The 16,520-nt window shown below is 41.5% G+C and overlaps 1 protein-coding gene across 3 annotated transcripts in view; it reads left to right on the top strand.

Annotated features, from left to right (window-relative positions):
• The window catches only part of LOC116615008, a 38,840-nt gene extending 26,355 nt beyond the window's left edge, over positions 1-12,485 (top strand). Inside the window, exons 3-5 of one of the 3 annotated variants that reach the window (XM_048730361.1) lie at positions 6,670-7,029; positions 10,678-10,904; positions 11,800-12,485. In XM_048730361.1, coding sequence (XP_048586318.1) covers positions 6,903-7,029; positions 10,678-10,904; positions 11,800-12,459 — 1,014 coding nt within the window. In that variant the 5' untranslated portion in view covers positions 6,670-6,902 and the 3' untranslated portion in view covers positions 12,460-12,485. Of the gene's footprint in view, positions 1-6,544; positions 7,030-10,677; positions 10,905-11,799 lie in introns of those variants that run through there. The other 2 variants (XM_048730362.1, XM_048730360.1) reach the window with 2 other exon arrangements.
• The last annotated feature ends 4,035 nt before the right edge of the window (positions 12,486-16,520 follow it).

Raw genomic sequence — 16,520 nt, 5'->3', positions numbered from 1 at the left:
GCTTCTTAATAAGCGTGTCATGGTCTACTAAATCAAACGCCTTTCGTTAGTCTATGAGGTTCAAGCCAGATATTAGTCCCTGATCCATATTTCCAATGAGATAGTCAATCAACTTTACTAGGGCAGTATCGCACGAGTGATAGGGACGGAAACCTGACTGGTTACTACTTAATAGCTTGTGGCTGTTTAGGTATTCATATAAGCAAACGTGTATGTATCATTCAATAACTTTGGACAGGGCAGGTAAAATACTGATGGGCCGGTAGTTATCAACACTCGGTCTCCAGCTTTATATATTGGACAGACTTTCGCCTCTTTCCAGCGCGCAGGGAATCGTCCAGTTTTATACTTTGGTTGATGATCTTAGTCAACGATGGAGCTATGGCTGGGGCTGCAGCCCTTAAAAGGCGAGCACTTATATCGTCCAAACCTGTGGCTTTACACGTTTGTAGTTGAAGAAGATAACCTTGCACAAATTCTTGCATGACGTTGGGTATTTCAAATTTAGTGCCACTCGGGATTTTGCTATCAACAAACCCTTTTAACTTTTCGAAATCTGAAGTTGACAGCGTTCTCATGTTGACATTGCTATTTCTGTAGGTGGCAGCAACGGAAACAAAAAAAACTCGTTAAATGCATTAGCTATTTCACGTGGATCTGTGATGGTGGGTGTGTTGCTTGCATTGGCTCTTAGTTGCGAAGGTGACGGTTTACTTGTCTGCCCGATAGCAATTTTTAGATGTCTCCAGAATTCCTTTGCCGTTGAACTCTGTTCAAATGACTTGTTGAAATGATTTCGTTTAGCTTCTCGGATGGATTGAAAAAGGTTATTTCGGGCTGATTTAAAAGTTCCCCACGCATCTGAGCCACAATTACACTTTCGGGCTCTCTCTAGCAGCCTGTCGCGGTCTCTAATGGCTGCGTAGAGTTCAGGCGTCATCCACTGTGGTTGGCTTTGTTTCTTTACACGCTTTCTAATAAGAGGAGCATGTATATCAGCGATACTTAGAAAAGTCAGATTCCAATAATCCACAGCGTCATCAAGGTCATCAAAGGTGTCCAGCACACTCCACGGGGCCTCATCAAGGTCTTTTAGGGAGGCCTCCTCATCCAGCTTCTTGCAGTCACGGTAGGAAATATAGACATGGTTTTTATCTGCTGCGTGATCTTGTTTCTTTTTGTATCTGCGCACAACGCACACTGGTAAATGATCTGATAGTCCGATGTTGCATACCTTGGTCTTTGTGATGCCCTGTGGCTGGTTAATGTAAACGTGATCCAAGCAAGCCTGGCTCTCTGGAGGAGTCACTTCATTGATGGTTTGAGTGAAACCAAGGCTGATGAGGAACTTGATTAGACGATGCTTGTGGTTTTGCTGTTTGAGGAAGTTGATGTTGAGATACCCCAGTAGTAGCGCTTCTTTGTTGATGATGTACATTTTTTCTATGAGACCTAGCTTAGCATCCATTTCAGCAGTTGAATCAGGCACACGATAGACTCCGGCAATAATAATTGGGCAGTTGGTCTTGCACGGTATCACTTGAGTGCAAAGGAGCTCTGTGTCACTTGATTCTAGAGTTGGTAAACGGGTATAAGCCATAGCGTGAGATACGTACATCATTACTCCTCCCCTTTCCTTTCTAGTTCTATCTTTCCGCTCAATATGATATCCAGGGATCCCATATTCTTCGTTCATGTGTGAGGAATTCAGCCATGTCTCGGTAATAATCATCACATCAATCTCCGTACGAGGGTGTGTAAGGATTTCTTTTATTTGCTCGTATTTATCATTATTGAAGCTCCTCGCGTTCCAATGACATATTCTTACACCATTTTTGGACAGTGGAATGCATGGCAGATGGACGTTAGTAGCGTGATTTGTAGCTTGTGGACCTGGATTAAGCTGGACGTCATTTAAAAGGCAGATCAGTAGTAGTGCATGGGAGGCGCTTCTAAGTAAGCCTAAGCAAACACGAGCCGGGGCAGTGGACTACGATGGAGTAGATTTGTGTAGTCGTCTGAAGTGAAATTGCGGTGTATCATTTATAATTAGGTCATTTGAAGCTCGGAGTAACACAGAGTTATTGTCATGACTGTCATTTATCCCTCATAGCACCAAACACAGGAATGTAAAAGTGAGAAGCTTCCAACGCCAAATCACCATTTATCCCTCGCAGCATCAAACACAGGAATGTCAAAGTGAGGAGCTTCCGATGCCAAATCATCATTTATCCCTCGCAGCACCAAACACAGGAATGTCAAAGTGAGGAGCTTCCAACGACAAATCATCATTTATCCCTCGCAGCACCAAACACAGGAATGTCAAAGTGAGGAGCTTCCAATGCCAAATCACCATTTATCCCTCGCAGCACCAAACACAGGAATGTCAAAGTGAGGAGCTTCCAACGCCAAATCACCATTTATCCCTCGCAGCACCAAACACAGGAATGTCAAAGTGAGGAGCTTCCAATGCCAAATCATCATTTATCCCTCGCAGCACCAAACACAGGAATGTCAAAGTGAGGAGCTTCCAACGCCAAATCACCATTTATCCCTCGCAGCACCAAACACAGGAATGTAAAAGTGAGGAGCTTCCAATGCCAAATCACCATTTATCCCTCGCAGCATCAAACACAGGAATGTCAAAGTGAGGAGCTTCCAACGACAAATCATCATTTATCCCTCGCAGCACCAAACACAGGAATGTCAAAGTGAGGAGCTTCCAACGACAAATCATCCTTTATCCCTCGCAGCATCAAACACAGGAATGTCAAAGTGAGGAGCTTCCAACGACAAATCATCCTTTATCCCTCGCAGCATCAAACACAGGAATGTCAAAGTGAGGAGCTTCCAACGACAAATCATCATTTATCCCTCGCAGCACCAAACACAGGAATGTCAAAGTGAGGAGCTTCCAACGACAAATCACCATTTATCCCTCGCAGCACCAAACACAGGAATGTCAAAGTGAGGAGCTTCCAATGCCAAATCATCCTTTATCCCTCGCAGCATCAAACACAGGAATGTAAAAGTGAGGAGCTTCCAATGCCAAATCATCGTTTATCCCTCGCAGCACCAAACACAGGAATGTCAAAGTGAGGAGCTTCCAATGCTAAATCATCATTTATCCCTCGCAGCACCAAACACAGGAATGTAAAAGTGAGGAGCTTCCAATGCCAAATCATCGTTTATCCCTCGCAGCACCAAACACAGGAATGTCAAAGTGAGGAGCACCCAATGCCAAATCATCGTTTATCCCTCGCAGCACCAAACACAGGAATGTCAAAGTGAGGAGCACCCAATGCCAAATCATCGTTTATCCCTCGCAGCACCAAACACAGGAATGTAAAAGTGAGGAGCTTCCAATGCCAAATAATCGTTTATCCCTCGCAGCACCAAACACAGGAATGTAAAAGTGAGGAGCTTCCAATGCCAAATCATCCTTTATCCCTCGCAGCACCAAACACAGGAATGTCAAAGTGAGGAGCTTCCAATGCCAAATCATCGTTTATCCCTCGCAGCACCAAACACAGGAATGTCAAAGTGAGGAGCACCCAATGCCAAATCATCGTTTATCCCTCGCAGCACCAAACACAGGAATGTCAAAGTGAGGAGCTTCTAATGCCAAATCATCGTTTATCCCTCGCAGCACCAAACACAGGAATGTCAAAGTGAGGAGCTTCTAATGCCAAATCATCATTTATCCCTCGCAGCACCAAACACAGGAATGTCAAAGTGAGGAGCTTCTAATGCCAAATCATCGTTTATCCCTCGCAGCACCAAACACAGGAATGTCAAAGTGAGGAGCTTCTAATGCCAAATCATCGTTTATCCCTCGCAGCACCAAACACAGGAATGTCAAAGTGAGGAGCTTCTAATGCCAAATCATCATTTATCCCTCGCAGCACCAAACACAGGAATGTCAAAGTGAGGAGCTTCTAATGCCAAATCATCGTTTATCCCTCGCAGCACCAAACACAGGAATGTCAAAGTGAGGAGCTTCTAATGCCAAATCATCGTTTATCCCTCGCAGCACCAAACACAGGAATGTCAAAGTGAGGAGCTTCTAATGCCAAATCATCGTTTATCCCTCGCAGCACCAAACACAGGAATGTCAAAGTGAGGAGCTTCTAATGCCAAATCATCGTTTATCCCTCGCAGCACCAAACACAGGAATGTCAAAGTGAGGAGCTTCTAATGCCAAATCATCGTTTATCCCTCGCAGCACCAAACACAGGAATGTCAAAGTGAGGAGCTTCTAATGCCAAATCATCGTTTATCCCTCGCAGCACCAAACACAGGAATGTCAAAGTGAGGAGCTTCTAATGCCAAATCATCGTTTATCCCTCGCAGCACCAAACACAGGAATGTCAAAGTGAGGAGCTTCCAATGCCAAACCATCGTGAGCGCTCTCACTACGAACAGCGCGTTCAGTCAGAATTCAGCGGTCAGCTCGAGGATGGAGTCAGTTGTCTGTTATCCCTGACAAATCTGTGTTTGTCCGCGCGAACTAACGAAGACAAGCCGAAAGCTGCGCAAGCCGCGAAAAACTACAACGTTCAACGGAGAAACTTTTAAAAGAACTTGTAAAACTTCTGAAATCCTGAATCGTGTAAGTCCAGCCGCTGGCTTCTTGAGCACGATGACCTTATTAAGAAATCAACAACTTTTCAGATTTGGCCGTCAATGGAAAGCGCAAAAATAAAGCTGATTTTCAGGAGCCGGTTTGCGCGTGACTGACTGCCTTATCTGAAGAGCGCGCCAGCAAACTATATGGGAGATATCGACGTAGTCATCAATCTGCTTTAAGACTTTGATGTAATTTCGTTTTAAATGCTTTTTTGCCATCATCTTTTAGGGAAGCTGGTAGCTCATTCCATAGTCTTGCGCCAAGCCTGGAAATTGATTTGTATTGGAGCTGGAGTTTTGCATGTTTGATATAGAAATTATTAGATTTCGATGATCTAGTGTTATATGAATGAACTTTTTTAGTATCTGTGAAAGGTTCGACAATGTTGGTGCTATACAATTTCGAACATCATGCATTAGGTTGCATATATTTTCGAAATAAAGAAAATTTATTGGTATAATATCTGCATCAAGGAAGAGCGGGACTGCATGGTCTCGTCGTTTAGCAAAGTATATGAATCGCAGAGCTCGCTTTTGCAATAAAAGAATTATATTCGTATGACATTTGTCAGCCGATCCCCAAACTGATATTCCGTAAGATATATATGGCTCAATTAAGGACTTGTATATTTGTAAAAGTACTTTGCGTGGAAGAAAATGTCTAATTTTTGCGATAAGTCCAACTGTTTTACTTATCTTAGTTGTAATTTGATTTATATGATTTTTAAAGGAGAGATTCTCATCAAGAAGCATTCCGAGATACTTGACAGAATTCTTACACTCAAGGCTAGATCTAGGTTTTTTATCATTATCGAATATCTTTATTTTTGGTTTAAAAGGAAGCAGTTTTGGTAAGGGCGAAATATAACATAATTCGATTTCTTAAAATTTAAAGTCAGTTTGTTAGCTGTTAACCATTCATATACATTATTAAGTTCATTATTTATGACAGTCTCTAGAGAGTTTAAGTTTTTGTCGGCGTATAAAATGTTAGCAAAGAGGAAAAAGCTGAATTTAGTCGACGAGTACTGAATATCATTGACGTATATCAAGAAGAGCAGTGGGCCCAATATAGACCTCTGGGGCACTCCACAGTCTACATAATTTTGTTCAGAAACAAAACCATTCAGCTCTGTAGTCTGTCTTCGATTTATTAAGTAAGATGCAAACCAGTCCGATATTATTCCGCGAAAGCCATAGTGTTGAAGTTTCTGCAATAGAATATCATATTCAATAGGATAATATCTTTGTTCGAGTAAGAAAGGAATTTTCTAGCGAATGGCCTCGTGCTCTCCAATGTGGAACTTTTTTGACACCCAACCTTATTGAAAAATTGTTTTCAGGCGTATTATGGGTTCCTTAGACCTGGAAATGTTTTGTTTGGCTTTGGGGAAAAAAGACTTATAAAAATAAAATGACAATGGGTGAGGAGTTTGCTAACCTGGTTCAAGAGCTTCGAACGTCTCTCTATTTAGTGGCCAACGAGCCTTGTCTCAAGCTCGCTGGCCACTAAATAGAGACACGTTCGAAGCTCAGGAACCAGGGTAGGAACTTGCCCGCTTCTCTGTCAATGTGGCCTAAAAATAGCAACTGAGTTGAAATGGATATATTAGCATTAATAGTCAAATACTGTCCTTCTCGCGCACTTCGATCTTCTTCAAAAAGTCAGATCAAGGTGCCTACCACTTAAACATCTAATTATGGTGACCGAGCCTTTTTTGTATGCGCGCCTAAACTTTGGAATTACATTACTTGATGTGCTTATGAAGGTCATTTATGACTTTGATGAATCCTTGAGTATCCGGGTTTGGTGATGTTTTTAGTTTGCATTTCTGATGTTTTGAAGTTGGGTCTATATTTTACGGGATTCCTGGGGCGCTGTGGTAATGGATCTGTTAATCTAGTCACTCCTGGAGATGTTTATTTTATTTTCGTGATAGAAGGTTTTTAGAACGCCTACCATAAATACAGAATCATTCATCTAATTAGTTTAAATCGTTTACCTATATCATGATTATGAATTTTTAAATTTTTATCCAGACATCTTCGCCTTTGAAGGATCAAACTGATGGGCAAGAAAAAGAGGGAGCTAATAACAAAGTTTTGTCAGTATTTGTTGGAGGTATTGTTTGGGGTACGTTAATTTTTCATTGCAAACACTAATCCAATAGAATTTACGAAAATAAATTATCAAGACAAAAGACTGTTTAGCTTGTTTTACTTCGCGCAGCAGATGTCACGTTAATAATCAAGGGTATTGGGCTTGTGGCAGGATGGATGTGGGAAGAATTTACAATCTTCACGCATTTTATTTGCTAATCCCATGGCTGATAGTAGCGTTTGGAAATGCCATATTACGACTGGAGCATAGCAAACTTGGTCATTACGTCAGATTTGTTGGTAAGTAGCAATGTCGAGATAAAAAGCATTTCCTCCCATCGTTTTTGTGGCACCCAAAGGACAGCTACCTTGTAATATAAATATGAAAGGGATTTTTATATATATCTATAAAGCGATATGACAACATAACACGCATGTTTCGTTCCTAGAGAATTCTACGGATAAACCTTACGTTTTTTTACTAGCTCAAAAAACACTGATATCTATAAGTTGAACGGGACCTTCGAACGGGACTTTTTCAGATGTAAAGTTTCTGAAACTACATAGTCGCATTGTCGTAAATCCCAAACCTTTCTTTTCTAAACTTTCGAACAGATTTTAACAAATAATGTTTTGAGTTTTTTTTGGAACACACATTTTTCAGTCCTGAGATTTTAACTTGTCACAGCTGCAGCGAACAAAAAAAAATTTAAGAATTTTAGGGCTTCATTCAATGTTTCCTTACTAGCTCAAAAAACTAATATCGCTTCGTAGTTGTTTTAGCTATTCACAACATTTTTCCGAACTTTTGAACAGATTTCAACAAATGTTTTGGGGAAGGAAAGAAGCTCTGTGGTAGTAGGTTATATATTATGGGCTGTATGATTAGAGGTTTCTAAAACATCGCACATATCATAGGAATGCAGCCTATACGTACATATATTCATTTTCACGAGAAAAATATTTTTCAATTCCAAAAGCAATGTCATTTTTTACCATCCGAAAAACACTGCGGAGCAAACTGGCGAGACGAATAATAATAATAATAATAATAATAATAATAATAATAATAATAATAATAATAATAATAATAATAATAATAATAATAATAATAATAATAATAATAATAATAATAACAACAATATAATAATGGTTTATTACCAGCGTATCCAATAAATCCTTAAAGCCTTATGAGTAGCGTTACCTATTTGCCATCTATTCGATTGAATTTCGGGTCGGATAAGTCTAGAATATTTTTCGGAAAATAACCACTAAGCAGTTTTTATGTAAGCAACAGAATGTTATCTTAATGTTAATGATTCTCTCTTTTGATACATAAAAAGGAGAAATAATTTCATTGATCTTAAAATTGTACAAACAGTACAATAATAATAATAACAATATAATAATGGTTCATTACCAGCGAATCCAATAAATCCTTAAAGCCTTATGAGTAGCGTTACCTATTTGCCATCTATTCGATTGAATTTCGGGTCGGATAAGTCTAGAATATTTTTCGGAAAATAACCACTAAGCAGTTTTTATGTAAGCAACAGAATGTTATCTTAATGTTAATGATTCTCTCTTTTGATACATAAAAGGAGAAATAATTTCATTGATCTAAAAATTGTACAAACAGTACATAGCAGGTGGAAGACTTGCTTAATGAAATGGTTTTTATTGATTAAAAGTATTCACCGTTTCAGTTTCCATGTAGCAAAATTGTTACAATTATATTTGGTAATTTTGAAAAATTGAGGAATTTTCTGAAATGAAATTATGTTTGCAAAATTTAAAAGTTAAATTATGCTGCCATAATCTATGATCAGCTCTTACGTGAAGTTTTTTCTGGAAAAGAGAAAATAGAACATTAGAACAAAAACCATCTTTGGACATCTCTTCTTTAATAAGTACCCTCAGCTTTTCATCATAATGTAAATATAGGCGGGGGGGGGGGGGGGGGGGGGGGCTAGAAATTGTTTGTTGAGGGTGCACAGGGAGCCCAAACCGTGCATGACAACTAAATCTATTATTTGGACTAAAATATTTGATATTCTTTGTTTTTCAACTTGTACCTAGTAGAAAATTTATCTATGATCTTATCTTATCACAGTAACAAAGACTTTTCAAAATATTCATGCTCGATTTATTTTATTTGGTGCTTTTTTGCCGATTAAATCGCGTAATTTTCAAGTTGTGTCGAGTTGAGAGTTTTGATCACTGAGGAAACCATTCCACTACCCGGCAAGAAGAAAGCCAATCACGGCTAACATCATTTTATGGGATTTCCTACCAGCCAATCGGGTTTCTTTTCTGTCAAACGATTTGACATTTAGCTGTCACCGTGCGTCTAAAAAATGTAAACAACTTTGCGAAGGTATGGAAGTTTTGCTAAAAAAATGAGACTTTTTCAACTTGTTCTTTGTCCTTGTTTCGAAAAGTGCCGATGCCAACTGGGGTACCAGTTTTCTACACAAATCGGCAAATCTAGGTTTTTTTTTATTTTATTAAAATTCAGTAATTATTTAGCCAGTCTATTCATGAATTACGTGTTGGATAAACTAAAGAGCCAAAAAAAAATAGACAGAGCGAAATAAAGCAAAGATAGCTCGAGAGACGGTAAGTTAATTTTATTGTAAGTGAAGTTATCCGATACTTAAGTATGTGTTTTGTCGTTGGGAGTAAACGACCGCGGTGAAGTTAGCAACTAATTCAGCAGCTAATTCAAGTAGTAAAGTTAGCAGCGAATTCAGCAACCAATTCGAATCAAAGTTATGATAAAGTCCTGATTTAACCAAATCTCACCAAATCAAACACTTAAATCTTATGTATTATGATTGTTTAGTGAACTACCGACCATTGTACAATTTCGTGGCTTTTCAGATTTTATGCAAATTTCGTGAAATTGGTTATTCATATAAAACTGCTAAATTGGTTATAGTTTGTTGTTTCTTGGGCTTCTTGTATACAAAGAAAGGGAATGAGATGATAAAGAGTAAATATCTTTTAAAGGATAAAAAGAATAGTCTTTTTTCTCTTAAAATCGAATACAGAAAGAGTTTAATATCCACTCTGCTATTATTGACCTCGAAAGAATAAATTTAGTGGAGGCAAAGCAATATCTTTATCGCTAGTGTGCAGTTCAATGTTTCGCTTGAGTCCAAACAGTTTGCAAGCTTCAAAGCCAAAACATTTCTTTAGTCCCAACACTCTACTCGGTCGTCTGGAAAGTACGGTGGCCCATATTTGTCACGGCGAAAAGAAATAGCTCAAGGAGAAAAGAAATAGCTCACGAAGAAAAGAAATAGCTCACCGAGGCAAGAAAAACCCCAAGGAAAAAAGAAATGACTTACGGCGAAAAGAAATATAACTCACAAAGAAAAACAGAAAACCGGTAATTACCGGGCCCGTAAGTTTTAACGGGAAAGTTTTTACGGCTTCCCAATAAGCAAATTATAATTTTCTTAAAAATCTTAGCGTCTTGGGTATTAGCTTGGGTTTAGTTGTTCTTGTTTCTGTGTAGTCACTTACTTCTGGCTGTCTGAAGTTTACAGAAGTGTAGGGAAAAAGCAACCGAGTGAGTGCTTCTTTTCAGATAAATTATTTCCCCGTTATCGTTTTAAGCACGTCCTGACTCTCGCGCCAAAAAACCAGACACCAGACACCGGAAAATCCACAGGTATCCCATCGTGACCACGGGAACTTCATCGTATAGTTATACACCACTTTCCTATGACTATTGGGCTTCGCAGGGGCTCCGCTAAAATGTTTGGAGGAGGGGGAATACAGAAACATTAATAATTTCTTTAGGGGGGGGGGGCATGGCCCGCCCTCTGCTATGGCCCTGATAGTGGAGGCATCACTAGGCCAGCATCTGGCGCTCTTTACACCGAGCTGTAGAGATGAAGCCACCCTTTAAATGGACGATCTTCTCTTTGTTTTAAACAGATAAGCGACTAAACGAATCAATCATAGCCACGCATCACGTGATGTGTCACATGGACTGCGCTATGCTCTGCACCAGTCACCCGCGATGCCTCTCGTTCAACCACGGAACCGTACCAGGTGGCCAAAATGTTTGTGAACTCTTGTCCTCCGATGGGTACAGCCATGGAGCGTTAAACAGACTGCAGGAGAACTCTTCCTTTTCCTTCTATAGGGAAAACGAAGCCATGGTAAGTAATAGCCATCCTTAACCTAATGCAGGGAGAACCGGCATGGTAAGAAAAAGTCATCCTTTACCCTCTGTAGGGAGAACGAAGCCATGGTAAGTAACAGTCACCCTTTACCCTTTACATAGAGAACGAAGCCACGGTAAGTAACAGTCATCCTTTACTCTTTACATAGAGAACGAAGCCATGGTAAGTAACAGCCATCCTTTACCCTTTACATAGAGAACGAAGCCATGGTAAGTAACAGTCATCCTTTACCCTCTACAGGGAAAAAGAAGCCATGGTAAGTAACAGTAATCTTTTACCCTTTACATAGAGAACGAAGCCATGGTAAGTAACAGCCATCCTTTACCCTTTACATAGAGAACGAAGCCATGGTAAGTAACAGTCATCCTTTACCCTCTACAGGGAAAAAGAAGCCATGGTAAGTAACAGTCATCCTTTACCCTCTACAGGGAAAAAAAGCCATGGTAAGTTATAGTCATCACCAAAACCTACCACAAGGTACATAAGTCGGGGTCGAAGCAATTTTTTTAACCCTAAGAGATAACACTGCCGTTAGTTGCAGACGGTACATAAGCTTCAGGCGATTCGAACTACTAACGATCGTTGAACACACCTTAAAAGACAGCTTTAATATTATACCGTAAAACATAGGTCGATTACCCATGTCTACTTTTATGTAGAGTCCCTCTCCTTTGCATATTATTAACGTATATTGGGCAACGTTTTCATTAACAGTGCTGTGAATACATACTGTGACTCGCACGCATAACTGTAAGCTTTGTGAAGTATTCCTTATCTTCATACTGACGGGATATATTAGTCACGTGTGAAACGTATGAAACGCTAAAATTATTAAAAAAAACACGTCACATTGTTCATTTTCAATCAACAGGAAAGTCGGAGTTGCCTGGATTATCTAAAGCGAGGGAGAACAGAAGACGGAATTTATCTCATCCATACTCCAGGGGTGGGACATCTGCACGAAGTCTTCTGTGACTTCTCCACTGAACCAGGGTGGGCGTGGACACTGCTCGTATCCTTCGCACGGAAGCATCGAAACAAAGACGCCTTTTGCACAGTGGGGTACACGCTAGACAGTCCATCAAACGAAGAGACACCGAATCTGGAAGACTTCAGATTCTCAAAGCAACGCATGACAGCTATACGCGACCACTCGACGCACCTCCGAGCCACCACCAATTACAAACCGGGGAGCGCCCTGTCGTACAGAGACTACATCCGCGGAAAGATTTCCAACCTCGATTTGACCAGTTTTACAGGAGCAGATTATTGTAAGAAGGTAGATTTTATCAGTATTCGCGGTATTGAGGGGCGCGATATTCTGGTTTCTTTCTGGCAAAATCTAAACTCTCCATTACACATTGACCCGTATTTTGCAACCTGCCCTTTTAATGCAAAACAAGGAAGTCAGTATAATGAGAATAACTTTGGCAATTATTGTAATGATGGAGAAATGAGTACAGGGTTCAGTGGGTCGGCGACGGAGGAAAGTACCACCCAGTGGTGGTTTGGGGGCAATGCTTATCATTAAATGACCATTTGAAGCCCGTAACTAAGGGGGTGATAGTGAGTGGGGGGGGGGGGGGAATGCTTATCGTTAAATGACCATTTTGAAGCCCGTAACCAAGGGGGTGGTAGTGTGGGAGGGGAATGCTTATCATTAAATGGCCATTGTTAAGCCCGTAACTAAGGGGGTGATAGTGGGGGAGGGGGAATGCTTATCATTAAATGACCATTTTTAAGCCCGCAACTAAGGGGGTGGTAGTGTGGGAGGGGAATGCTTATCATTAAATGGCCATTGTTAAGCCTGTAACTAAGGGGGTGGTAGTGTGGGAGGAGAATGCTTATCATTAAATGGCCATTGTTAAGCCCGTAACTAAGGGGGTGATAGTGGGGGAGGGGGAATGCTTATCATTAAATGACCATTTTTAAGCCCGTAACTAAGGGGGTGGTAGTGTGGGAGGGGAATGCTTATCATTAAATGGCCATTGTTAAGCCTGTAACTAAGGGGGTGGTAGTGTGGGAGGAGAATGCTTATCATTAAATGACCATTTTAAAGCCCGTAACGAACGGGGGTGGTAATGTGGGAGGGGAATGCTTATCATTAAATAGCCATTGTTAAGCCCGTAACTAAGGGGTGGTAGTGTGGAAGAGGAATGCTTATCATTAAATGACCATTTTGAAGCCCGTAACTAAGGGGGTGGTAGTGAGGGAGGGGGAATGCTTATCATTAAATGACCATTGTTAAGCCCGTAACTAAGGGGGTGGTAGTGAGGGAGGGGGAATGCTTATCATTAAATGGCCATTTTGAAGCCTGTAACTAAGGGGGTGGTAGTGTGGGAGGGGTCAATGCTTATCATTAAATGGCCATTTTGAAGCCCGTAACTAAGGGGGTGGTAGTGTGGGAGGGGAATGCTTATCATTAAGTGGCCATTGTTAAGCCTGTAACTAAGGGGGTGGTAGTGTGGGAGGGGAATGCTTATCATTAAATAGCCATTGTTAAGCCCGTAACTAAGGGGGTGGTAGTGTGGGAGAGGAATGGTTATCATTAAATAGCCATTGTTAAGCCCGTAACTAAGGGGGTGGTAGTGAGGAAGAGGAATGCTTATCATTAAATGACCATTTTGAAGCCCGCAACTAAGGGGGTGGTAGTGCGGGAGGGGAAATGCTTATAATTAAATAGCCATTTTAAGGCCCGTAACTAAGGGGGTGGTAGTGTGGAAGAGGAATCCTTATCATTAAATAGCCATTGTTAAGCCCGTAACTAAGGGGGTGGTGGTGAGGGAGGGGGTGCTGTACACAGGGGAACAAAGAGGTCCGCTTTTGAGAGCATGGACTGGGCGAGATACCTAAAGAAGAAAATAAAAAATCTCTACTTTTCTAGCTTGTTGTTAGTGTTGTTGTTAGTGTTGTTAGTGCAGTTTTTTTGCCGATGAAGTTTAACTGAGGCAAACCGGCTATGCCATGCTGACGAGTCCTAATAAGGACGAAACAGCTGTCCGTTGCCGAACTGCACGGGTAATAGACTGTGCTAGCGTTCCGTCTTGGCCCAACTGGTGCCAATGTGTGTATGCTAGTGTGCTTTTAAAGTTCACGAGTTAGTAGCAAGCCTACTTCCTATGTTATGCTTAAAATAGGTGTATGTACTTTAAGGCCTTTAAAGAACCTTTGAATAAACGAAACTGATCTACGTGTGATTTTTTCTCAACTTTTGTTGTTGTATTTATTTTTTTAACTAAAATTATGAGAATAGCAGGGTTGTTAGAATGTATTTACCGAGTGCCCTTCCAACAGTCTTAATCATTCTTTGCAAAATCTAGAATTTATGTCAAACTCAGTTTTGCACATACAATCTCTCTTATAGATCTTCCAAACTTTATGTGAGACTGGTGGTCTACCTGTGTTCAAATCTAAAAAATAGCTAGTCTGTGTGCCCTTATATGTACTACCTGTGTTTTTCGCCCCCTAGTGATGGGCTACCTGTGTTTTGCGCCCCTTGTGATGGGCTAGCTGTGTTTTTTGCCCCCTAGTGATGGGCTAGCTGTGTTGTGCGCTAGCTGTGTTGTGCGCTAGCTGTGTTGTGCGCTGCTGGTTGTGCCCCCCCTAGTGTTGGGCTACCTGTGCTGTGCGCCCCTAGTGATGGCCTAGCTGTGTTGTACGACCCTAGTGATGGGCTACCTGTGTTGTACGCCCCTAGTGTTATCGTGAAAAAAGCACGTAGAAAATGTAATGTTGCCACCATTTCATAACACTTTACAACAATCACAGTTCAGGAGAACTCCTGTTTATTTTTGATATGTAGCCAAGCGAGCAGTAATCACTACTGCTGAATGACCATTACAATGCAAAACAATCTGACAAGCAGTAAACACTGCTGAATGGTCAATACGATTACAATCTGAAAAAGTGAAATATTATAATCACCTTATTTATATTTACCTTCTGCAAGATATGGGAAGAAAAAGTACCAGCAGAGTGGTAGGAAGGCTACCTCATCAAACTCCCCAAGAAAGGCGACCTCAGTTCCTGCTCCAGCTACCGAGGGATAACACTGTTGTCCATCCCAGGGAAGGTGTTTAACCGCATCCTGCTGAACAGGATGAAAGACGCCGTGGACCCGCATCTCCGTGACCAACAAGCCGGCTTCCGAAAGGAGAGATCGTGCACGGACCAGATCGCAACCCTGCGCATCATTCTGGAGCAGTCCCTGGAGTGGAATTCGCCCCTCTACGTCAACTTCATCGACTATGAAAAGGTGTTTGACAGCGTTGACAGGCAGACCCTTTGGAGTCTACTGAGACACTACGGAGTGCCAGAGAAGATAACCAACATCATCAGGAAGTCAAATGAAGGAATGACCTGCAGAGTAGTGCATGGCAGACAGCTAACCGACGCCTTCGAAATAAGAACCGGAGTGAGGCAAGGCTGCTTACTCTCGCCCTTCCTGTTCCTGCTGGCCATAGACTGGATCATGAAGACGTCAACAGACCAGAAACGAAACGGTATTCAGTGGACACTTTGGAAGCAGCTGGACGACCTCGACTTTGCCGATGACCTGGCTCTTCTCTCTCACACCCAGCAACAGATGCAGGAAAAGACCAACTTAGTTGCGGACAACTCAGCCAGGCTGGGACTCAACATCAACAGAGGGAAGAGCAAGGTGTTCAAGACAAACGCATCCAACGAGACACCCATCACAGTCCAAGGCGAGGCGCTGGAAGAGGTGGACACCTTCACCTACCTCGGCAGCATCCTGTACAAGTAGGGAGGAACGGATGCCGACATCAGAACCCGCATTGGTAAAGCCCGAGCAGCCTTCCATCAACTAAAGAACATCTGGGGATCCAGCGAAATCAGCATCACTGTAATGATATTAGCCTATTGTATTATTTGATTGACATTGTAATCAATACTAGATAACCGCACCCATTTGTAGTCACATATAAGCTTTAGCTCGACCATCAATAAACACTATTCAATTACTACCCTTGGAGTACGTTATTCCGCTATCCATCCTACACTATCCTTCATCTTCTACAAAGCACGGATCATTACATGGTGTCAGAAAGTGCTCAAAATGAAACACATGAAACCAATGGGACCCCTGAAGTTGGAAGGAAATATCGCAGAAAATTGGCGAAAGTGGAGTCAGAGATGGAACCTCTACGCAAAGGCGAGTGGAGCGGAGTCGAAGCCTGAGGCTACTAGGTGCGCCATATTCCTGCACACGATTGGGGAAGACGCACTAGAAGTGTACGACACTTTCACTTTTGCAGATAGTGAAACGGACAAACTTGAACCGATAATCAGCAAGTTTGAGGCATACTGCACGCCAAAGAAGAATGTGAGGTACGAGGGATACATTTTCAACTCGTGCGCACAAAATGGTCGGTCTATCGACGTATTTGTAACAGATCTAAGACACCGAACTGACCCTTGACACTGCCATCAATGCTGTTAGAGCCGCCGAGACGAGTAAAACGCAGATAGAAAATCTGAAAGATGGTGCAAGTCTCTAAGCAGCCGCCCTAAACAAAAGAGGAACAGCTAGGAGAAACCAAAAACAGCATAACCAGCGTAATCCTAAGAGAG

The sequence above is a fragment of the Nematostella vectensis genome, chromosome 7 (genome assembly GCF_932526225.1).
Source record: "Nematostella vectensis chromosome 7, jaNemVect1.1, whole genome shotgun sequence".
Taxonomy (NCBI): Eukaryota; Metazoa; Cnidaria; class Anthozoa; order Actiniaria; family Edwardsiidae; genus Nematostella; species Nematostella vectensis.
This window is presented reverse-complemented; position numbering and strand designations above follow the sequence as displayed.